This window comes from Pseudophryne corroboree, chromosome 9 (assembly GCF_028390025.1).
Source record: "Pseudophryne corroboree isolate aPseCor3 chromosome 9, aPseCor3.hap2, whole genome shotgun sequence".
Lineage (NCBI taxonomy): Eukaryota > Metazoa > Chordata > Amphibia > Anura > Myobatrachidae > Pseudophryne > Pseudophryne corroboree.
The window spans coordinates 452687901-452711867 of record NC_086452.1 but is presented as its reverse complement, the minus strand read 5'-3'; the positions used below and the strand labels follow the sequence as shown (position 1 = coordinate 452711867).

General features: G+C 48.5%; 1 protein-coding gene across 1 annotated transcript; it reads left to right on the top strand.

The window, feature by feature from the left end:
- Window positions 1-858: 858 nt before the first annotated feature.
- LOC134958848 (uncharacterized) lies at window positions 859-1278 on the top strand. Its single transcript, XM_063941556.1, has one exon. The coding sequence runs from the start codon at window positions 859-861 to the stop codon at window positions 1276-1278; it is 420 nt and encodes a 139-aa protein (XP_063797626.1).
- The last annotated feature ends 22689 nt before the right edge of the window (window positions 1279-23967 follow it).

Below are 23967 nucleotides of genomic sequence, written 5' to 3'. Positions count from 1 at the left end.
AATGTATACACAAGTCTACAGTGGACTCTAAGGTCCAGGAACCCTAACAGTAGCCACCTCCTGGCCTGTCACCTGGGCAGCTTGTCCACCATCAGGAGCAATGCTTCTTGTGTCTGAAACCCCTTTAGCACAAACTGCCAGGTGCCTTCAATCAACTGCTTCTCAACCCTGGCTTACAGCAACACCTGGTCTGGATTCTCTCCAGACACAGTCCTGCTGTTCTAAACCCCTGTCAGATTTGTGATGTCTTTGTGTTAGCCGCCCCACCCCCCTCCCCCATGCAATATATGGACAGCGCTACAGCCCATGGGCAGCAGCCGGCACTGGTCAGACAGTATCAGAAATGTGGTAGAAAAGTGATGGGCCCGCTCAGAAACAAGCTGCACAGGAACAAGTTGCCATGGATCAAGCCGCTCAGAAACAAGCTGCCCAGAAACAAGCCACCCAGGAACAAGCCACCTTGGAACAAGCCACCCAGGAACAAGCCACCCAGGAACAAACCACCTAGGATCAAGTCACCCAGGAACAAGCCAATAAGAAAAAAGCCGCACAGGAACAAGCCGCTCTGGAACAAGCCAACAAGGAACAAGTAGCACAGGAACAAGCCGCAATAAAGAAGCCATCCAGGAACAAGTCACCTAGGAACAAGCCATCCAGGAACAAGCCAATAAGAAAAAAGTCGCACAGGAACAAACCGCTCTGGAACAAGCCACCAAAGAACAAGTCTCACAGGAACAAGCCGCTAGAAATAAGCCATCCAGGAATAAGCTGATCAGAAACAAGCCGCACAGGAACAAGTCACTCTGGAACAAGCCACTCAGAAACAAGCCACCCAGAAACAAGTCGCACAGGATCAATATGCCTAGGAACAAGCCTCAGAGGAATAAGCTGCCCAGGAACAAGTCACACAAGTACAAGCGGCCTAAGAACAAACTGCACAGGAACAAGCCACACAGGAACAAGCTATCCAGGGACAAGTCACCCACGAACGAGCCGCCCAGTAATAAGCAGCTCAGAAAAAAGCCACTCAGATACAAGTCACCCAGGAACGAATTGCCCAAGAACAAGCCACACAGGAACAAGCTGCTGAGGAACAAGCCATCCGGGAACAAGCCTATCAGAAACAAGCCACACAGGAATAAGTCACTCTGGAACAAGTCGCACAGGAACAAACCGCACAGGAACAAGCCACCAAGGAACAAGCCGCTCTGGAACAAGCCACCCAGAAACAATCCACCCAGGAACAAGCTGCTCAGGAATAAGAACCAACTAAACTGACATATTAGGGTGAATTCAAATAGGCTCAAGTTGGCTCACCCAGTGGGTGAGTGTGGCTGAATACAAATATCTGAGAGTCCAAGGCGAGATCGGGCCAGGAGAGGTTGGTGACTTGTGGTGCTACTGCCGGGGGTTTCCATGCCATTGCAAATGCAACTTGTTTCCTCTCAGCTGATTTAATTGACCCCTTTGTGTTTAAACCTGACATGTCCTTTAGCTTACATTAATGCTGCTAGTAATGACATGAGTTGTACAGTACATAACCTATAGCTCATTCAACAGAGGTGGTTCTTCCTGAAATAACTCTTCTTCTACCACATAAACAACAGGAAGCCTCAGAAATGAAGACAAGATAAAGAATGTATCAGGTATCTGGTAACAGTCCAACGGTGGTGACACTGCACATTTTCAGAACGGGTCCTGCGTCCTCACACGCAGTGTCCCCTAAGCCCCAGCCTGATTGACAGGCTAATGGCATCTGGGGGCAGGGAAGGGAGCAACGACTGGGTCCGTTCCTCAAAACAGAGGCATCACCTCCATTTTGTGTGAGTGCCAGGGACATTGCATCTGGCGATACAGATTTCCTGGCCTTGGCTGTGGATCTGGATCTGAGATGGAAACAGTGACAGGCTGGGCCGAGGGTGCAGAGTGCCGCCTGCCCCGGCTAACTGCATCTGCATGCTGCATAACATGCTGGTTGGCCAGGAGACAAGCAGAAGAAGCTCCCCGGCTGCTCCAATTTAGTCTTCCATCTGTCTCCCAGCCGCCTGTCGGGTTTCCATCGCCAGTGGCACCAGTCGGGCAAGGGGTGTATGGGAACATTTATACGGGGGCTCTACCCATGCCACAATGTGTATAAGGGGCGCTTCTGTGGCGTAACATGTATACGGGGCTCTACTATGTGGTGTAAAGTGTATAAGGGGCTCTAATATGTGGCGTAACATGTATAAGGGGTACTACTGCATTGTGTAATGTGAATAACGGATGCTACTGTCTGGTGTCATGTGGATATCGGACACTACTGTGTTGTGTAATGTGAATTGGTACTAATCTGTGGCCACGCCCCTTCCCCATAAAGCCATATACCTATATTGTTGATGTACCCATTTGGAATGGGATGCACTGATTTTCTTTCTGGCACAGGACACCAAGTTGTCTGGTTACGGCCTTGATCCAATAATATCGTTATCCAATTGTCTTAGGTGTCCTAGATAAACCACTCTTGAGGCTGTGAAATATCGTACAACTCTGAAGCAGGCCCTAAGGATGGTCATCACAAGGGGACCATTAAATAGCGGCAGTATTGTCTCCATCACAACACGGGACAGATACCGGTCTGGTCGCTGTAGTGCTAAAAGCACAAAGTATTGATGTTTGCTACTTTGAACATGTGCCGGACGTAGTGCGGCTGCAGATGTTAAGTCATCGACAGTCTGCAGCCATTTGTGGGCAGGGAAGGGGCAGCGATGGCAGCTGTTTCACAAAACTGAGGGATGTCTTCTCTATTTTGTGGGAGTATCAAGGCCAGGATCTTGGTCTTCTGATGGAGATTTCCTGAACTCAGGGACGGTGCTGCGGCGGCTGCTCTGCGTGACTTCATGGGTCACCCAGCCAGCCGATGGTGTAGCAAGTGATCCTCAGATGCATTCTCAGATGCAGCTGAGGTTCACCCGTGCATGCAGGAGGCATCTACTTATACCAGTCGCCTCCTGCTCACTCCAGCCACTCTGAATCACCCCACATGTCTTTAACCGATGACGTTGCTAGCACGCATGAGCACAGTGGACACTCGTCATGGTGGGAACCATTGCAATCCTGGCATTGAATGGGAAATGCATTTCCATTGGATCGGGGACACTGATGTTTGCCAACTATTGATTTCCGTCGGCCACCCCTGTAACGGACCCACTTTGTCCACAACACGGAGATAAGTTTTTAAAAACTGTAGCCTTCTGCACTGTACTGAAGACCAGCGATGGCTCGGATAGGACTGACAGGGGCTGAGCACCTGAGGGCAGAACTCGGAGCCGTCTCAGTTTGTTACATCAGTCTAATGCGCTGCAGTAAACTATTGTTTAGAACTGTATTCTTAAATAAGCGCCTCAAGTCAGAAAAGACCATATTATTTCTAATAAGGTCACCGCTAACATCCCTCTAATAGAGGAGAACAATGTGCATGTTGTGCACTTTAAGCTGAAAGGGAACAAACTAACCTTTCAGTAGCTGTCAGAGAGGACCGCGCAGAATGCAGACTGCGACCCACTTACTCAGCAGATTTGCCAGTCTTATTCTCAGCGCTGGACCTTCTTACAGAACAGCAGAGAGTTCCCAGGGGCAATATGTAATAGCCTGCATCCCCTCGCGTAGCCCGACCCTAATCATCCCCCTCCGCAGCTTAACCTTAACCCTCCCCTCGTGCAGCCTAACTTTAACCCCCACCAGCCTGACCCTAACCCTCCCCTCCCGCTGCCTAACCCTAACCCTCCCACAGCCTAACTCTAACCCCCCAGCCTAACCTAACCTTCCCCTCCCACAGCCAAACCATAGCCCTCCCCTCCCACAGCCTAACACTAACCACCCCAGCCTAACCCTAACCATCCCCTCCCGCAGCCTAACCATAACCCTTCCCTCCCACAGCCTAACACTAACCCCCCAGCCTAACCCTAACCTTCCCCTCCCACAGCCAAACCATAATCCTCCTCTCCCACAGCCTAACACTAACCCCCCCAGCCTAACCCTAACCTTAACTCTTGCCTTTCGCAGCCTAACCCTAATCCCCCCTCGTGCAGCCTAACCCTAAACCCCCCAGCCTAAGCCTAACCCTCCCCTTCCGCAGCCTAACCCTATCCTTCCCCTCCCGCAGCCTAACCCTCCCCTTCCGCAGCCTAACCCTAATCCCCCCCTCCCGCAGCCTAACCCTAACCTCCTCTCACACAGCCTAACCCTAACCTCTCACACAGCCTAACCCTAACCTCCCCTCCTGCTTCCTAACCCTAACCTCCTCTCCTGCAGCCTAACCCTTACCTCCCCTCCCGCAGCCTAGCCGTAACCTCCCCTCCCGCAGCCTAACCCTAACCTTCCCCTCCCACAGCCTAAACCTAAACCTCCCCCGCAGTCTAACCCTAACAGTCCCCTCCTGTAGACTAACCCTAACCTTCTCTCACACAGCCTAACCCTAACCTTCCCCTCCCGCAGCCTAACTCTAACCCCCCAGCCTAACCCTAACCATCCTCTCTTGCAGCCTAACAATAACCCTCCCCTCCCACAGCCTAACCCTAAGCCTCCCCTTCCATAGCCTAACCCTAACCACTCCCCCCTGCAGCCTAACCTTAATCCCCCCCCTGCAGTCTAACCCTAACAGTCCCCTCCCGCTGCCTAACCCTCCCCATAGTGCCTAATCCTAAACTTAACCCCAATAGTTACCATCAGGATTTTGAGCGTCTGATTTCTGGCCATAGGCATACTGACCGCCGGGATATTGACCCCATCCTCTTTATATTGCTCTAAAACATGAACATCTTTCAAATGTTAATAAGTACATAAAAAAAAGAACAATAAAAAATGAGTAATGAAAGTAAATCTACTAGAGATGAGCGGGTTCGGTTCCTCTGAATCCGAACCCGCCCGAACTTCAGGTTTTTTACACGGGTCCGAGCAGGCTCGGATCTTCCCGCCTTGCTCGGCTAACCCGAGCGCGCCCGAACGTCATCATCACGCTGTCGGATTCTCGCGAGGCTCGGATTCTATCGCGAGACTCGGATTCTATATAAGGAGCCGCGCGTCGCCGCCATTTTCACACGTGCATTGAGAGTCATAGGGAGAGGACGTGGCTGGCGTCCTCTCCGTTTAGAGAAGAGAGAGACACAGTATTTTCGGGGAGCATTATTAGGAGGAGTACTACTGTATACTACTATACTACTTGCTGAAGTGATATTTATAGATTAGATAGTGTGACTGTAAGTGTATTATCTGACTTGTGGGGGAGACACTGACAGTGGGGAGCAGTTAGAGTCTGAGAGCAGGACTCAGGAGTACATATAACGTACAGTGCACACTTTTGCTGCCAGAGTCAGTGCCACACTGCCATTGTTGTGACCACACTGACCACCAGTATAATAATATATTTTGTGATTGTCTGCTTAGGCCTCGGAGTACTAGTTGCAAGTTGCAACGTGACCTGTCCTGAAGTGACCACCAGTTTAATAATCAATCACCACCAGTTTAATATATATATATATATATATATATATATATATAATTGTATATAATATATATATATATATATATAATATTGTATACCACCTACCCGTGGTTTTTTTTTTTCATTCTTCTTTATACATACTACTATAGTAGCTTACTGTAGCAGTCTGCGGTGCTGTGCTGACCTGACAGTGTCCAGCAGGTCCGTCATCAGTCATTACATAATAAATATATATAGTACCTGTCCGGCTGCAGTACTAGTGATATTATATTGATTTCATCTCATTATCAATAATTTATCATCCAGTCTAGACTCTATATTAGCAGCAGACACAGTACGTTAGTCCACGGCTGTAGCTACCTCTGTGTCGGCACTCGGCAGTCCATCCATAATTGTATACCACCTACCCGTGTTTTTTTTTTTTTCTTTCTTCTTTGTACATACTACTATAGAGTATAGTAGCTTACTGTAGCAGTCTGCGGTGCTGCTGAGCTGACAGTGTCCAGCAGGTCCGTCATCAGTCATCATTACCTAATAAATATATTATCTACCTGTCCGGCTGCAGTACTAGTGATATTATATATACATACATATATATATTGATTTCATCTCATTATCAATCATCCAGTCTATATTAGCAGCAGACACAGTACGTTAGTCCACGGCTGTAGCTACCTCTGTGTCGGCACTCAGCAGTCCATCCATAATTGTATACCACCTACCCGTGTTTTTTTTTTTCTTTCTTCTTTGTACATACTACTATAGTATAGTAGCTTACTGTAGCAGTCTGCGGTGCTGCTGAGCTGACAGTGTCCAGCAGGTCCGTCATCAGTCATCATTACCTAATAAATATATTATCTACCTGTCCGGCTGCAGTACTAGTGATATTATATATACATACATATATATATTGATTTCATCTAATTATCAATCATCCAGTCTATATTAGCAGCAGACACAGTACGTTAGTCCACGGCTGTAGCTACCTCTGTGTCGGCACTCGGCAGTCCATCCATAATTGTATACCACCTACCCGTGGTTTTTTTTTTTTCTTTCTTCTTTGTACATACTACTATAGAGTATAGTAGCTTACTGTAGCAGTCTGCGGTGCTGCTGAGCTGACAGTGTCCAGCAGGTCCGTCATCAGTCATCATTACCTAATAAATATATTATCTACCTGTCCGGCTGCAGTACTAGTGATATTATATATACATACATATATATATTCATTTCATCTCATTATCAATCATCCAGTCTATATTAGCAGCAGACACAGTACGTTAGTCCACGGCTGTAGCTACCTCTGTGTCGGCACTCGGCAGTCCATCCATAAGTATACTAGTATCCATCCATCTCCATTGTTTACCTGAGGTGCCTTTTAGTTGTGCCTATTAAAATATGGAGAACAAAAATGTTGAGGTTCCAAAATTAGGGAAAGATCAAGATCCACTTCCACCTCGTGCTGAAGCTGCTGCCACTAGTCATGGCCGAGACGATGAAATGCCAGCAACGTCGTCTGCCAAGGCCGATGCCCAATGTCATAGTACAGAGCATGTCAAATCCAAAACACCAAATATCAGTAAAAAAAGGACTCCAAAACCTAAAATAAAATTGTCGGAGGAGAAGCGTAAACTTGCCAATATGCCATTTACCACACGGAGTGGCAAGGAACGGCTGAGGCCCTGGCCTATGTTCATGGCTAGTGGTTCAGCTTCACATGAGGATGGAAGCACTCAGCCTCTCGCTAGAAAAATGAAAAGACTCAAGCTGGCAAAAGCACCGCAAAGAACTGTGCGTTCTTCGAAATCCCAAATCCACAAGGAGAGTCCAATTGTGTCGGTTGCGATGCCTGACCTTCCCAACACTGGACGTGAAGAGCATGCGCCTTCCACCATTTGCACGCCCCCTGCAAGTGCTGGAAGGAGCACCCGCAGTCCAGTTCCTGATAGTCAGATTGAAGATGTCAGTGTTGAAGTACACCAGGATGAGGAGGATATGGGTGTTGCTGGCGCTGGGGAGGAAATTGACCAGGAGGATTCTGATGGTGAGGTGGTTTGTTTAAGTCAGGCACCCGGGGAGACACCTGTTGTCCGTGGGAGGAATATGGCCGTTGACATGCCTGGTGAAAATACCAAAAAAATCAGCTCTTCAGTGTGGAGGTATTTCAACAGAAAAGCGGACAACAGGTGTCAAGCCGTGTGTTGCCTTTGTCAAGCTGTAATAAGTAGGGGTAAGGACGTTAACCACCTCGGAACATCCTCCCTTATACGTCACCTGCAGCGCATTCATAATAAGTCAGTGACAAGTTCAAAAACTTTGGGCGACAGCGGAAGCAGTCCACTGACCAGTAAATCCCTTCCTCTTGTAACCAAGCTCACGCAAACCACCCCACCAACTCCCTCAGTGTCAATTTCCTCCTTCCCCAGGAATGCCAATAGTCCTGCAGGCCATGTCACTGGCAATTCTGACGATTCCTCTCCTGCCTGGGATTCCTCCGATGCATCCTTGCGTGTAACGCCTACTGCTGCTGGCGCTGCTGTTGTTGCTGCTGGGAGTCGATGGTCATCCCAGAGGGGAAGTCGTAAGCCCACTTGTACTACTTCCAGTAAGCAATTGACTGTCCAACAGTCCTTTGCGAGGAAGATGAAATATCACAGCAGTCATCCTGCTGCAAAGCGGATAACTGAGGCCTTGACAACTATGTTGGTGTTAGACGTGCGTCCGGTATCCGCCGTTAGTTCACAGGGAACTAGACAATTTATTGAGGCAGTGTGCCCCCGTTACCAAATACCATCTAGGTTCCACTTCTCTAGGCAGGCGATACCGAGAATGTACACGGACGTCAGAAAAAGACTCACCAGTGTCCTAAAAAATGCAGTTGTACCCAATGTCCACTTAACCACGGACATGTGGACAAGTGGAGCAGGGCAGGGTCAGGACTATATGACTGTGACAGCCCACTGGGTAGATGTATGGACTCCCGCCGCAAGAACAGCAGCGGCGGCACCAGTAGCAGCATCTCGCAAACACCAACTCTTTCCTAGGCAGGCTACGCTTTGTATCACCGCTTTCCAGAATACGCACACAGCTGAAAACCTCTTACGGCAACTGAGGAAGATCATCGCGGAATGGCTTACCCCAATTGGACTCTCCTGTGGATTTGTGGCATCGGACAACGCCAGCAATATTGTGTGTGCATTAAATATGGGCAAATTCCAGCACGTCCCATGTTTTGCACATACCTTGAATTTGGTGGTGCAGAATTTTTAAAAAAACGACAGGGGCGTGCAAGAGATGCTGTCGGTGGCCAGAAGAATTGCGGGACACTTTCGGCGTACAGGCACCACGTACAGAAGACTGGAGCACCACCAAAAACTACTGAACCTGCCCTGCCATCATCTGAAGCAAGAAGTGGTAACGAGGTGGAATTCAACCCTCTATATGCTTCAGAGGTTGGAGGAGCAGCAAAAGGCCATTCAAGCCTATACAATTGAGCACGATATAGGAGGTGGAATGCACCTGTCTCAAGCGCAGTGGAGAATGATTTCAACGTTGTGCAAGGTTCTGATGCCCTTTGAACTTGCCACACGTGAAGTCAGTTCAGACACTGCCAGCCTGAGTCAGGTCATTCCCCTCATCAGGCTTTTGCAGAAGAAGCTGGAGACATTGAAGGAGGAGCTAACACGGAGCGATTCCGCTAGGCATGTGGGACTTGTGGATGGAGCCCTTAATTCGCTTAACAAGGATTCACGGGTGGTCAATCTGTTGAAATCAGAGCACTACATTTTGGCCACCGTGCTCGATCCTAGATTTAAAGCCTACCTTGGATCTCTCTTTCCGGCAGACACAAGTCTGCTGGGGTTGAAAGACCTGCTGGTGAGAAAATTGTCAAGTCAAGCGGAACGCGACCTGTCAACATCTCCTCCTTCACATTCTCCCGCAACTGGGGGTGCGAGGAAAAGGCTCAGAATTCCGAGCCCACCCGCTGGCGGTGATGCAGGGCAGTCTGGAGCGACTGCTGATGCTGACATCTGGTCCGGACTGAAGGACCTGACAACGATTACAGACATGTCGTCTACTGTCACTGCATATGATTCTCTCACCATTGAAAGAATGGTGGAGGATTATATGAGTGACCACATCCAAGTAGGCACGTCACACAGTCCGTACTTATACTGGCAGGAAAAAGAGGCAATTTGGAGGCCCTTGCACAAACTGGCTTTATTCTACCTAAGTTGCCCTCCCACAAGTGTGTACTCCGAAAGAGTGTTTAGTGCCGCCGCTCACCTTGTCAGCAATCGGCGTACGAGGTTACATCCAGAAAATGTGGAGAAGATGATGTTCATTAAAATGAATTATAATCAATTCCTCCGTGGAGACATTGACCAGCAGCAATTGCCTCCACAAAGTACACAGGGAGCTGAGAAGGTGGATTCCAGTGGGGACGAATTGATAATCTGTGAGGAGGGGGATGTACACGGTGATATATCGGAGGATGATGATGAGGTGGACATCTTGCCTCTGTAGAGCCAGTTTGTGCAAGGAGAGATTAATTGCTTCTTTTTTGGTGGGGGTCCAAACCAACCCGTCATTTCAGTCACAGTCGTGTGGCAGACCCTGTCACTGAAATGATGGGTTGGTTAAAGTGTGCATGTCCTGTTTATACAACATAAGGGTGGGTGGGAGGGCCCAAGGACAATTCCATCTTGCACCTCTTTTTTCTTTAATTTTTCTTTGCGTCATGTGCTGTTTGGGGAGGGTTTTTTGGAAGGGACATCCTGCGTGACACTGCAGTGCCACTCCTAGATGGGCCCGGTGTTTGTGTCGGCCACTAGGGTCGCTTATCTTACTCACACAGCTACCTCATTGCGCCTCTTTTTTTCTTTGCGTCATGTGCTGTTTGGGGAGGGTTTTTTGGAAGGGACATCCTGCGTGACACTGCAGTGACACTCCTAGATGGGCCCGGTGTTTGTGTCGGCCACTAGGGTCGCTTATCTTACTCACACAGCTACCTCATTGCTCCTCTTTTTTTCTTTGCGTCATGTGCTGTTTGGGGAGGGTTTTTTGGAAGGGACATCCTGCGTGACACTGCAGTGACACTCCTAGATGGGCCCGGTGTTTGTGTCGGCCACTAGGGTCGCTTATCTTACTCACACAGCTACCTCATTGCGCCTCTTTTTTTCTTTGCGTCATGTGCTGTTTGGGGAGGGTTTTTTGGAAGGGACATCCTGCGTGACACTGCAGTGACACTCCTAGATGGGCCCGGTGTTTGTGTCGGCCACTAGGGTCGCTTAGCTTAGTCATCCAGCGACCTAGGTGCAAATTTTAGGACTAAAAATAATATTGTGAGGTGTGAGGTATTCAGAATAGATTGAAAATGAGTGTAAATTATGGTTTTTGAGGTTAATAATACTTTGGGATCAAAATGACCCCCAAATTCTATGATTTAAGCTGTTTTTTAGTGTTTTTTGAAAAAAAACACCCGAATCCAAAACACACCCGAATCCGACAAAAAAAATTCGGTGAGGTTTTGCCAAAACGCGGTCGAACCCAAAACACGGCCACGGAACCGAACCCAAAACCAAAACACAAAACCCGAAAAATTTCCGGCGCTCATCTCTAAAATCTACAGGAATGACTAAACATGTATAGCTAATGGATATGACTCCTATAGTACATGGACATAGAGCCTGGTGTACGCAGTAGTGACGTTGGGCGCACTGCATGAGTCCCGATGGTTACCATGTGTTCCTGTGAGATGGGGGGGGGACACTTACCGGATGTGGTCATGACGCTGTCGCCGGCGGCCATGTTCAGACAGAGAAACAGCGCCTCTATAGGGCTGGTGCAAGATTGAAACGTGTAACCAAGGGTGCGTCTTAATATGCACAGCAACGGATTAATGCCACACCCAGAGGGTCTTTCAGTAGGAAGACCCTCAGCCGCGGCATTAGCGTATATGGACCCAGGGGCTTATGGGAAACTAGACGCTACCATTAGCGTAAGGTCGAGTATCCTAAAATTTGGATTTCAAGCTTACTGTAAGAGGTTTCAGCAAATGATGGACCACCCACTTTCCTTCTGCTAGATGCGCATAAGCACCGACAGCAACTTTGTCTCTGATAATAAAACGATTTATTATTTCTTGCTGCCTTCCTGAGGAAATGAAAAGTATATGTCTGAGATTTTCCTAGCCTAACTACTTGTGAGCTGGAGAGTTACTCTGACTTGCATCAAGTGAGCTCGAGAAATAAAATTCTCTTCCCTTCTCTTTGCTTTCCAGTAAAATAGCGTTTGTCAGTTTGTGGGTTAATATAACAGTGCAGCAACTCTTGGAGAAATGTTTATCCCCTAGTGCTACATAGAAGCTGAAGAGCTGAAATGTTTTACACCACAGTATATTATAATGGGGGTCATTCTGACCCGTTCGCTCGCTGCGTTTTAACACAGCAGAGCGAACGGGTCCCTGCTGCGCATGTGCCGGTGCCATAGTGCGCCGGCGCATGCCAGACGCCCGAAGGCCGTAGCAGGGATGCCATCGCCTCTGCCTGATTGACAGGCAGAGGCGATCGCAGGGTGGGAGGGGGCGGAACAGCGGTATTTGGCCGCCGTTTCGTGGGTTTGGTCCGGCCAACGCAGGTGTGGCCAGACCGAACGGGAGGGCCGCAGCGGCTACGTGACGTCACACGCAGCCGCTGCGGGCCGGGGAGTGATGAGTAGCTACCGGCCAGCACGCTAAAGCTGCGCTGGCCGGGAGCTACTCTTGACGTGCAAAGGCATCGCCGCTGTGCGATCCCTTTGCACTTCTGCGAGGGGCTGGCACTGACATGCGGGGTGGACTAGCCCTGTGCTGGGCGTCCCCCCGCATGTCAGGAAAGATGATCGTAGCTGTGGCTACGATCAATTCGGAATGACCCCCAATATGCGGCTGGCTACATTGAAGACTGCAGTTTGCCTGGTTTTAATCAGGCATAGAAACTTTGTAAATGGCAACTATATATATTAGATACAGTAGATAGATAGATAGACAGACAGACAGACAGACAGACAGACAGACAGACAGACAGACAGATAGATAGATAGATAGATAGATAGATAGATAGATAGATTCTGATAAAAGCAGTGAAATGTTTTTGAGGGTAAGTACATACAGATGGAGCCCTCCTCATCTATCCCTTTAATAGTAGTAATTGAGCCAGGGCTGTCAGACTAAATCCCCTGCTGTGATGACTTAATCCCCTGCTGTATTGTTCTCTCTGTATTGTATTGCAGCTGAGAACAATAGATGAAAGGCTTATGCTAATAAGCCTTGGTGCACCTAGGTGCATCAGAGAAGGCTAGATGACCTAGGCTCCATCTGTATGTCCAAAAATTCTGTCCTATGAGTTTAAAACACCAGGAAAAGCTCTGTTACTCCAAAGCAGACTATTACCCTTTTCACCTCGCAAATGCCGGGTCACACCCGGTATTTGGAAACGGGTCTTTACTGGGTGGGACCCGGCATTTAACCCTACAAGCTGCCGTTCCGACCCGGCATATAGATGGAGCCGTGTTCACCTGAGGCGGCTCCATCGCAAACGAGCACCCCTGGCGTGACTAGGCGATCCATCCTCCTAGTCACGCCGGGAGTGCACAGAGGCGCTCCCATTCAGAGCGTCTCTGCCGGGTACGCGGACGGAGATGCTCTCCATTCAAGTGACCGGTGACGCTCTCGGCGATAGTCACAGACGGAGCCACGACTAGCGTAGCTCCATCTGTATTACCAGGCCGGGTTGCTATACAGGGGCGGGGACTGCGGCGTTATTGGGGGTGGCGCTGGAGATGAGCTCCAGAATAAACAAAAGTAATAAACGCCACAGAGACTGACTTCTGCTCAACGCTTCAATTTATCTAATACATTTTCGCCAGGATACATGTTATACATGCACGTTCTTACCTTAAATAACTTCATCCAGTGCCCAAAAGACCATGCCGTGTACCACAGACGTCAGCTGTGCTAGCCGACGCACCAGCATTGGCGTCAGTTGCCTGGCAACAGACGCTGCGTGTGTTGTAACAATCCCCAAGAACACAGCTGGGAAAAGAAAGCATAGACTAGAAAAAGCTGTATAAGCATCATCTAAATACAAGCGCAATACTACATATCAATCTAAAATGACAATACATTCTAAATATTAAGTAATAATCCAATATAAAAGCTCTAGAAAGAATAGGTGAACTTGCTGAGATGTTTCAATAAACGGCAACATTATATCAATATAATGTATATATTTTTTATATTTATTTATACAAATTGAACTTTATTTATTAACTGTTTCTTATATACAGTAGCGCAGCAAATTCTGTTGCGTTCATTCTTGCTATATGAGGCACGTGCAGCGCAGCAAAGAATATATGTGTACCGTCTGCTTAGACCAGGGCTGAGGAACCTGCGGCCCTCCAGCTGTTGTTGAACTACACATCCCAGCATGCCCTGCAACAGTTTTAGCATGGATAAATAGCAAAACTGTATGAAGGCATGCTGGTATGTGTAGTTCAACAACAGCTGGAGGGCCAAAGCTTCCCCACTCCTGGCTTAGACTGTTATAAAGTTAGGTAGGCAGATTTGTGCAGGTTTCTTCATAAACTATAGACCAAGGGGGTCATTCCAAGTTGATCGCTCGTTATTTTTTTCTCGCAACGGAGCGATTAGTCGCTAATGCGCATGCGCAATGTCCGCAGTGCGACTGCGCCAAGTAAATTTGCTATGCAGTTAGATATTCTACTCACGGCATTACAAGGTTTTTTCTTCGTTCTGGTGTTCGTAATGTGATTGACAGGAAGTGGGTGTTTCAGGGCGGAAACTGGCCGTTTTATGGGAGTGTGTGAAAAAACGCTACAGTTTCTGGGAAAAACGCGGGAGTGGCTGGAGAAACGGAGGAGTGTCTGGGCGAACGCTGGGTGTGTTTGTGACGTCAAACCAGGAACGACAAGCACTGAACTGATCGCACTGGAAGAGTAAGTCTCGAGCTACTCAGAAACTGCATAGAGAAGTCTTTTCGCAATATTGCAAATCTTTCGTTCGCAATTTTGAAAAGCTAAGATTCACTCCCAGTAGGCGGCGGCTTAGCGTGTGCAAAGCTGCTAAAAGCAGCTTGCGAGCGAACAACTCGGAATGACCACCCAAGTCTGGAACTTTTAGTTTTGCCCGCAGTGATTTCCTCCGGGGCGGCCACCACCTGTCATTCCATACCTAAAACTATGCATCTGATTAATGTGAAAGCCACCGCTAGCAGATTTCATTTTAAAATGCAAATAAGACCTTATTTAGGTGTGAATGATTCCGCCTCATCACATCACTGGCTCTACTCACCCCATGCACCCTGATAGGGCATGTTGCAGCCTCTTCCCCTGTACTGTCAGGGCTATGGTAATGCGAGTATTCTTATCTGTTCCTCATCAATGTTAAGTGCTGAGAAGGTCACGGGCAATAAACCTCACTGCCACTCACTGCCATGGATGGGAATTTAGCTCCTGCTATATAGACTGAATTTCAGAAACCGATCCCCCCCCCTACTCTCCTGCTGCTAAATTGACAAATCCAATTGCTGCCCTTTCTCCAGATCCGGCTGCACCTTCCCTGCGTTGGGCTCATTTATTTCAATTTTCCATGCTTTCTGTCTGCTCCTCATTATTTAAAGGAAGAAAAACAATCCTTCCATGCTCAACCTCAATGCTGAATAAAGGGAAATAAATTGAATGATGCGGGGTGAAGTGAGTCTGCGGAACGTGCCGGTGTCTGCAGGGATGACTGTGCTGCCGTCTGGGATTTTTACAGCGTGCTTATTCTTATCCTGTTTGCATTGCGCCAATATATTTTGTATAATAAATGAACTTAGAGAGACGTGACGTTGAAAAGTCCGCGTGCAATATATCATTTGGATTTTATGGGGGGGCCGATAAAGTGTGAACGCATTTTTCATCTGCAGATGGTTGTTGGTGTTGTTAATTGGACACTTTATGCACTTTTCGGTATGTACCCACAGGTAGAAACGTATTTGACCCCGTCGGAGCAGCGTTCTGTCTTCACTAAAACGTGCACCTGTCACCCAGTCACACAGCTGGCAGGTATTTTGCAGCCTGTAGCAAAACTAAATTTAATTTCAGCGTAGCAGAAACGAGAACCATCAGTAACTGTAACAATGGGGGTCATTCCGAGTTGATCGCTTGCTGCATTTGTTTGCAGCGCAGCGATCAGGCTAAAAAATGGCAGTTCTGCGCATGCGTATGCGCACGTGCGACGTATGGGCACAACGACCGATGTAGTTTTGCACAGGGTCTAGCGATGCATTTCAGTCGCACTGCTTGCAGCAGAGGGATTGACATGAAGTGGGCGTTTCTGGGTGGCAACTGACCGCTTCCAGGGAGTGTGCGGAAAAACGCAGGCATGCCAGGAAAAACGCAGGCGTGGCTGGGCGGGTGTAGGACGTCACATCCGGAACTGAATAGTCTGAAGTGATCGCAAGCGCTGAGTAGGTTTTGCGCTACTCTGAAACTACACAAAAGATTTTTTGTAGATGCTGTGTGATACAACCGTTCGCACTTCTGCTAAGCTAAAATACACTCCCAGTGGGCGGCGGCATAGCGTTTGCACGGCTGCTAAAAACTGCTAGCGAGCGATCAACTTGGAATGACCCCCAATAACCGGTGCGTTGGGTGAGCTACGTGCAGGTAACCTCACCGATCTCAGGGGTGTTTTAACAGAGCAGGGGGCCCGTGTGCAGATTCCGTATGGGCCCCTCTTCTCCGCAGCGCAGTGGGCTCTAGTGTTGTGCTCAGAGATAAAATGGAGAGAAATAAAGTACCAACCACCTGTCATTTTTCAAACACAGCCTGTGACATGACAGTAAGGAGCTGATTGGTTGCTACTTTCTCTCCTTTCACTTAATCTCTCTCCATGGCTTAGTACATAGGGGGTAATTCCAAGTTGATCGCAGCAGGAAATTTTTTAGCAGTTGGGCAAAACCATGTGCACTGCAGGGGAGGCAGATATAACATGTGCAGAGAGAGTTAGATTTGGGTGGGTTATTTTATTTCTGCGCATGGTAAATACTGGCTGCTTTATTTTTACACTGCAATTTAGATTGCAGATTGAACACACCCAGTGGCGGATCCAGGGTGGGGGGGGGGGGGCACTCGGGCCCGTGCCCCCCCTGTCATTTGTGACTAGTGAAATCGGAACACAGCATGATTCCGCAGAGCTGTGTCTCCGATTTCACAAGTACACATCCGTGGCCAGCCAGCGCTTGCCTCCGTTCCGCCTCCGCCGGCCCACCTTGTCCAGGCACTGCAATTATCTAATAAAGGCACCGGCGGAAGCTGCCGCCGTCTGAAGGAGGAGGCCGGCGTCTCTCTCGTAACTCTGGTGTGCGCCTCCGCTGCTACAGGCCGCCTCCTCCAGTCCCCCTCCATTGCCTCCAGTAGCTGCAGTGCCGGGCATGAGACAGCGCAGTGCATCTGTCTCTACTGAGTCCGGCCACATGAAGCAGAACACAGAGGAGCCCGAGATTCAGTGAGGTAGGTGGACAGCTTCTACCTGTGAGTGAGTTTTGTACTGCAGTGCAGCGGACTCACTAGCCACAAGGTTGTGCAGGCAATCAGTATGTGTGTGAGGCACCCAGTGTGTGTGGGGTGGGGGAGGCATCAAGTGTGTGTGAGGCACCCAGTGTGCTTGTGTGGGTGTGTAGCATGCAACGTGTGTGTGCACCTAGTGTGTGTTTGTGTATGTGGTACCTGGTGTGTGTGGAATCCAGTGTGTGTGTGTGTGTGTGTGTGTGTGTGTGTGTGGCACCCAGTATGTGTGTACCGTATGTGGCACCCAGTGTGCTTGTGTATGTGTGTGGCACCCAGTGTGTGTGGGGTGGGGGAGGCATCAAGTGTGTGTGTGTGGCACCCAGTGTGTGTGGGGGAGGCATCAAGTATGTGTGTGGCACCCAGTGTGTGTGGGGTGGGGGAGGCACCCAGTGTGTGTGTGTGTGTGTGTGTCACCCAGTATGTGTGTACCGTATTTGGCACCCAGTGTGCTTGTGTATGTGTGTGGCACCCAGTGTGTGTTTGTGTATGTGGTACCTGGTGTGTGTGGAATCCAGTGTGTGTGTGTGTGTGTGTGTGTGTGTGTGTGTGTGTGTGTGTGTGTGTGTCACCCAGTATGTGTGTACCGTATGTGGCACCCAGTGTGCTTGTGTATGTGTGTGGCACCCAGTGTGTGTGGGGTGGGGGAGGCATCAAGTGTGTGAGTGGCACCCAGTGTGTGTGGGGGAGGCATCAAGTATGTGTGTGGCACCCAGTGTGTGTGGGGTGGGGGAGGCACCCAGTGTGTGTGTGTGTGTGTGTGTGTGTGTGTGTGTGTGTGTGTGTGTGGCACCCAGTGTGTGTGTGTCTGTATGTATGTGTCACCCAGTGTGTGTGTGTCACCCAGTGTGTGTGTGTGTGTGTGTGTGTGTGTGTGTGTGTGTGTGTGTGTGGCACCCAGTGTGTGTGTGTGTGTGTGTGTGTGTGTGTGTGTGTGTGTGTGTCTGTATGTATGTGGCATCCAGTGTGTGTGTGTGTGTGTGTGTGTGTGTGTGTGTGTGTGTCTGTATGTATGTATGTATGTCACATCCAGTGTGTGTGTGTGTGCGGGGTGGGGGAGGCAGCAAGTGTGTGTGTGTGTGTGTGTGTGTGTGTGTGTGTGGCACCCAGTGTCTGTAGTGTGTGTGTCCTTTATGTATGTGGCATACAGTGTGTTTGTGTTGCACTCTGTGTGGGGGGTGGGGCATCCAGTGTGTGTGTGTATGTGGCATCCAGTGTGTGGTACCCAGTGTGTGTTTCACACACTGAGCAAATCATCTTTTCTTATTAAGTATGCCCGCCAGGTGGACATGAAGGGGAGGGGCTAGGGTGTGGCTTCAATGAGGGCGTGGCTGGGGGTTGAGTTCCCCCACCTCTCTTGTACCACTTTAAGCACTGCTCTCGCGGGATTTCAACTGTTCTCACCGCCACGGCCGCTGGGATTTCTGTGACGTGCAGGAGCCGAGAGTTTAGGCGGCACCATTTTCATGCTCAGATCCTTCCTCTGAGGCGCCGTAGCAGTGAGTGAGGCTCTGGCTGGCAGCTGGCGGCTCTGCATTGTGTGGCGCCGCCCAGATGCTCCTATCGCTACTGCCCCCAGCAGCTGCAGGTGGCGATGTGTTGAGGTACCTGGCTGGACATACTAATTTATTATATCACACAATAATATATATACTCAGCATCCCGCAAGTTTGTTGTCCAGGGCCCCCACAAACCTTAATCCGGCCCTGGTGGGAACAGTGAACACACCCCTTTTCTGGATGCGCATGCGCTGAAGGTGCATGCAAATGTTCTTGCCCCTTCCATGGTGCCCCCCCTGTAATTTTCCCCTGGATCCGCCCCTGAACACACCCCACCCAAATCTAACTCTCTCTGCACATGTTATATCTGCCCCCCCCCCCCCCTGCAGTGCACATGGTTTTGCCCAATTGCTAACAGAATTCCTGCTGCGATCAACTTGGAATTACCCCCATAGGGCCTAATTCAGACCTGATCGTAGATGTGCTAAATTTAGCACATCTACGATCAGTGAACAGACATGCGGGGGGACGCACAGCACAGGGCTAGTCCGCCCCGCATGTCAGGCCCGACCCACCCGCACAAGTACAAAAGCATTGCACAGCGGCGATGCTTTTGTACTGGAATAGTAGCTCCCTGCCAGCGCAGCTCCTGAGCACTGGCAGGCGCTACTCGTCGCTGTGAGGGTTGCAGTGGCTGCGTGTGACGTCACGCAGCCGCCGCGGCCCGCCCCCTAAACGGAGGCCAAATGTCGCCGGCCCGCCCCCTTCCTCCCTCCCAGCGACTGCCTCTGCCTGTCAATCAGGCAGAGGTGATCGCAGGGCTGAGACAGCCGTCGGCTGTCTGGCATGTGCTGGCGCACTGCGGCGCCAGCGCATGCGCAGTTCCGACCTGATCAGTTCAGACCTGATCAGCTGCTGTGCGAAAACGCACAGCAGTGATCAAGTCTGAATTAGGCCCCTAGACCCCAAAGTACCAGCCAATCAGTTCGTAACTGCCACGTCACCGGCAGTGTTTGAAAAATGACCGATAGGAGCTGGTTGTTGGTACTTTATCTCTCTCCAAGTCTTAAACTCTGGCCCACTTAGAACAACATAAATACTTAACAATAAATTATTAGAATATGTTGATGCACGACTCTTCAATATTATAAGGGAGATATATCAAGCCTTGGAGAAAGGTAGAGTGGAGAAGATGACAAAAGAAACCAATCCGCTTCCAACTGTCATTTATCTAGCACAGTCTTTGAAATGACAGACGCTGACTTCTCCATTGTTTCTCTCAAAGATTTGATTCATCTCTCCCCTATGGGTGATAACATATTGCATTCAGTAGGTGTCCCTGGCTTTAGCACTAACTATGAAAAATCTTAGTGACACCTGCTGGCTATAAGAACGTATTTTACATTAAGGGTTAATTCAATCAGTTGCGGTATACAGAGAATATATCATTTATAGAATTCCCTGCCCCAGTAGGGCTAACAATCTATTTTCCCTATCACATATACAAGCACACGCACATACTAGGGTTCATTTAGTTAGAAACCAATTGAAGTAAATTTGCCAGTATGTGTCTGAAATGTGATGGGAAACCAGAACAGAGAGAGAGCATACAAACTCCACACATAAATGACACTGGTCAGGGCTGAACTCACGGCTCCATCACTGTAAGGCAGCACATACTACTATACCTCCATTCTCAGGATGCTCCGAGGGCTGTAAGAGCAGCAGTGTGCACATCCGAAGTGTCCAAAGGATGCATCAGTGGAACTGCAGAAGCAATTCTGGCTGCAGGGTGCTGTTCCAGGAACCTTGGTAGCCAGATACAGGGGCCATAGTTTAGCAGCGGTCTACAGGGCTCTGTACAGTAGCACCGCTCTCACACATATAGTCACAGCCCTGTGCCTCCATGAGGATAGCCTTCACACTCGAGTAGGCCTCCTGCCATTTGAATAATCCATTGGCCTCTTGTCAGTTTCTCAGATGGGTGCATCCTGTACGGTTGTGGGGACTCACTGACATCACCTACCTCTAGGTATGTACAAGCCATGGCCAAAAGTTTTGAGAATGACACAAGTATTGGTTGTCACAAAGTTTGCTGCTTCAGTGTTTGTAGACCTTTTTGTCAGATGTGACTATGGTATACTGAAGTAAAATGACAGCATTTCATAAGTGTCAAAGGCTTTTATTGACAATTACATTAAGTTTATGTGAAGAGTCAATATTTGCAGTGTCGATCCTTTTTTTTCAAGACCTCTGCAATTCGCCCTGGCATGCTGTCAGTCAACTTCTGGGCCATATACTGACTGAAGGCCGCCCATTCTTTCCTAATGCTTGGAGTTTGTCAGAATTTGTGGGTTTTGGTTTGTCCACCTGCCTCTTGAGGATTGACCACAACTTCTCCATCATGCTGGAAAAGGCAGTGTTCCTCACCAAACTGTTCTCGGATGGTTGGGAGAAGTTGCTCTTGGAGGATGTCTTGGTGCCATTCTTTATTCATGGCTGTGTTCTTAGGCAATATTGTGAGTGAGCCCACTCCCTTGGCTGATAAGCAACCCCACCATGAATGGTCTCAGGATGCTTTACTGTTGGCATGACACAGGACTGATGGTAGCACTCACCTTTCCTTCTCCGGACAAGCGTTTTGCATCAGAGAAAATGACTTTACCCCAGGACTCAGCAGTCCAATCCTTGTACCTTTTGCAGAATATATGTCTGTCCCTGATGTTTTTCCTGGATAGAAGTGGCCTCTTTGCTGCCCTTCTTGACACCAGGCCATCCTCCAAAAGTCTTTACCTCACTGTGCGTGCAGATGCACTCACACATGCCTGCTGCCATTCCTGAGCAAGTTCTGCACTGGTGGTGCCCCAATCCCGCAGCTGAATCAACTTTAGGAGACGTCCTGGTGCTTGCTGGATGTTCTTGGGCGCCCTGAAGCCTTCTTCACAACTATTGAACCTCTCTCCTTGAAGTTCTTGATGTTCTGAAAAATGGTTGCTTTAGATGCAATCTTTCTAGCAGCAATATCCTTGCCTGTGAAGCCCTTTTTGTGCAAAGCAATGATGACTGCACGTGTTTCCTTGCAGGTAACCATGGTTAACAGAGGAAGAACAATGATTTCTAAGCACCACCCGCCTTTTAAAGCTTCCAGTCTGTTATTCTAACTCAATCAGCATGACGGAAGGATCTACAGCCTTGTCCTCGTCAACACTCTCACCTTTGTTAACGAGAGAATCACTGACATGATGTCAGCTGGGCCTCTTGCGGTAGGGCTGAAATGCCGTGTAAATGTTTTTGGGATTAAGTCCATTGTCATGGCAAAGAAAGACTTTGCAATTAATTGCAATTCATCTGATCACTCTTCATGACATTCTGGAGTATATGCAAATTGCCATCATAAAAACTGAGGCAGCAGACTTTGCAAAAATTTATATTTGTGTCATTCTCAAAACTTTTGGCCACGGCTGTAGAACAGGTGCTACCGCTTAGCTGGGAAGCGGCGTTAGATAAACAATGCAGAGAAATATCGTCTTACAAGGACATCACACTCTGCAATCTATTGAAACAAAAATGAATTTAAAGTAGCGGCAAAATAAAAATGATAATGAAGAAATATGGTAATATCCGGTGAACTGGCGGTTAGCACTTTTTATACCGTACCCGGAAGGTGTTTCTCGCCCCCCTAGCATCCTGAAACTGAGTCTATTGTCTCTTCTGACACTGGGGTTAAACGAATTGAAGTCTTTAACCGTCCTTTTCTCTTTGATCTCCCATACAAAAGAATCTATCAACATAGAGACTACCCCGGTACACAATGAATAATAATCACAGCCAGCCTCGCAGACATTATCCACAGAACACCATGCCACAAAGGCAAATGGGACTTAAACATATCTACAATTTACTCCCTGTCACCGCTTATTGAATTTTGATGGCTGAAATGAATAATAGAGCAGGAAGCGGGATGTGTGACTATGGGAATAAAGAGAACTTTAGCAGCCTGAGAGCAAACAAACAAAATACAAATAGGCGCACACGGGGATAGACGTGAGAGCTGGCACCGCACGAGAGAGACTCAAAATGATGTGTTTTAAGTTCTCATTGATGCTTTCTGGGTCACAGTAAGGGTTAATCTTAGCTCCGTGTCGGTCTGTTATTAGTCCTGTTTTATTACTATTTGTTCCCAACTGTAAAGCGCAACGGAATAGGCTGCCGCTATATAAGTAACTGCTAATAAATAAATATCACCAAGCAACCATTGAGCCAGTGGCTTATTTTGCCTAAAGCAATTCAATTATTTTTTAAGTAGGATAATGTACCCCCTACTGTAAAAGATAAGGATTATTAGAAGTAACCGAACAAATTGTGAACAGCTGGAGGCTGGAACTAAGTGATTTTCTACACGTGGGTAACCGCCTGCTTGCTGGATGGGCGGTGTAAAAGTACGTATTCCTTCAATAATACCAACCTCTCAAGTACCTATGCCATCCAGTTCTAGCTCTGTCTCTCTTAATGAGGCTCCTACGGGGACAGTGGCAAACAGGTTACCCCATGCAGTAACGAGTATGGGTCATAGGGTCGACAGTCATTAGGTCGACAGTCATTAGGTCAACCACTATTGGTCGACAGTGACTAGGTCGACACCTGAAATAGATCGACACAGTCATTAGGTCGACATGGAAAAAGGTCGCCATGGAAAAGGTCGACATGAGTTTGTTGAAAACTTTTTTGGTGTCGTTTTCATCGTGAAGTGGCGGGTAACCCCAATTAGTCATTCCAAGTTGATCGCTAGCTGAATTTGTTCGCTGCGCAGCGATGATGCAAAAAAATGGCACTTCTGCGCATGCGTATGCGGCGCAATGGCCCGCGCAACGTACTTTCACATCGGCCGACGTAGTTTCACACTAGGTCTAGCGAAGCTTTTCAGTCGCACCGCTGGCCGCAGAGTGATTGACATGAAGTGGGCGTTTCTGGGTCTCAAGTGACCGTTTTCAGGGAGTGTTCGAAAAAACGCAGTCGTGGCTGGCCGAACGCAGGGCGTGTTTGTGACATCAAAACAGTAAATGAACATTCTGAAGTGATCGCAAGCGCTGAGTAGGTCTGGAGCTACTCTGAAACTGCACAAAAGGAGATTTATGGTAAGAACTTACCTTTGTTAAATCTCTTTCTGCGAGGTACACTGGGCTACACAAGGATAGACATTGGGGTGTAGACGGATCTTGATCCGAGGCACCAACAGGCTCAAAAGCTTTGACTGTTCCCAGAATGCACAGCGCCGCCTCCTCTATAACCCCGCCTCCCTGCACAGGAGCTCAGTTTTTAGTTAACAAGCCCAATGCAGTAGCAGGTAAAAGAGACAACAACAGTTAGTAGCCACAGACA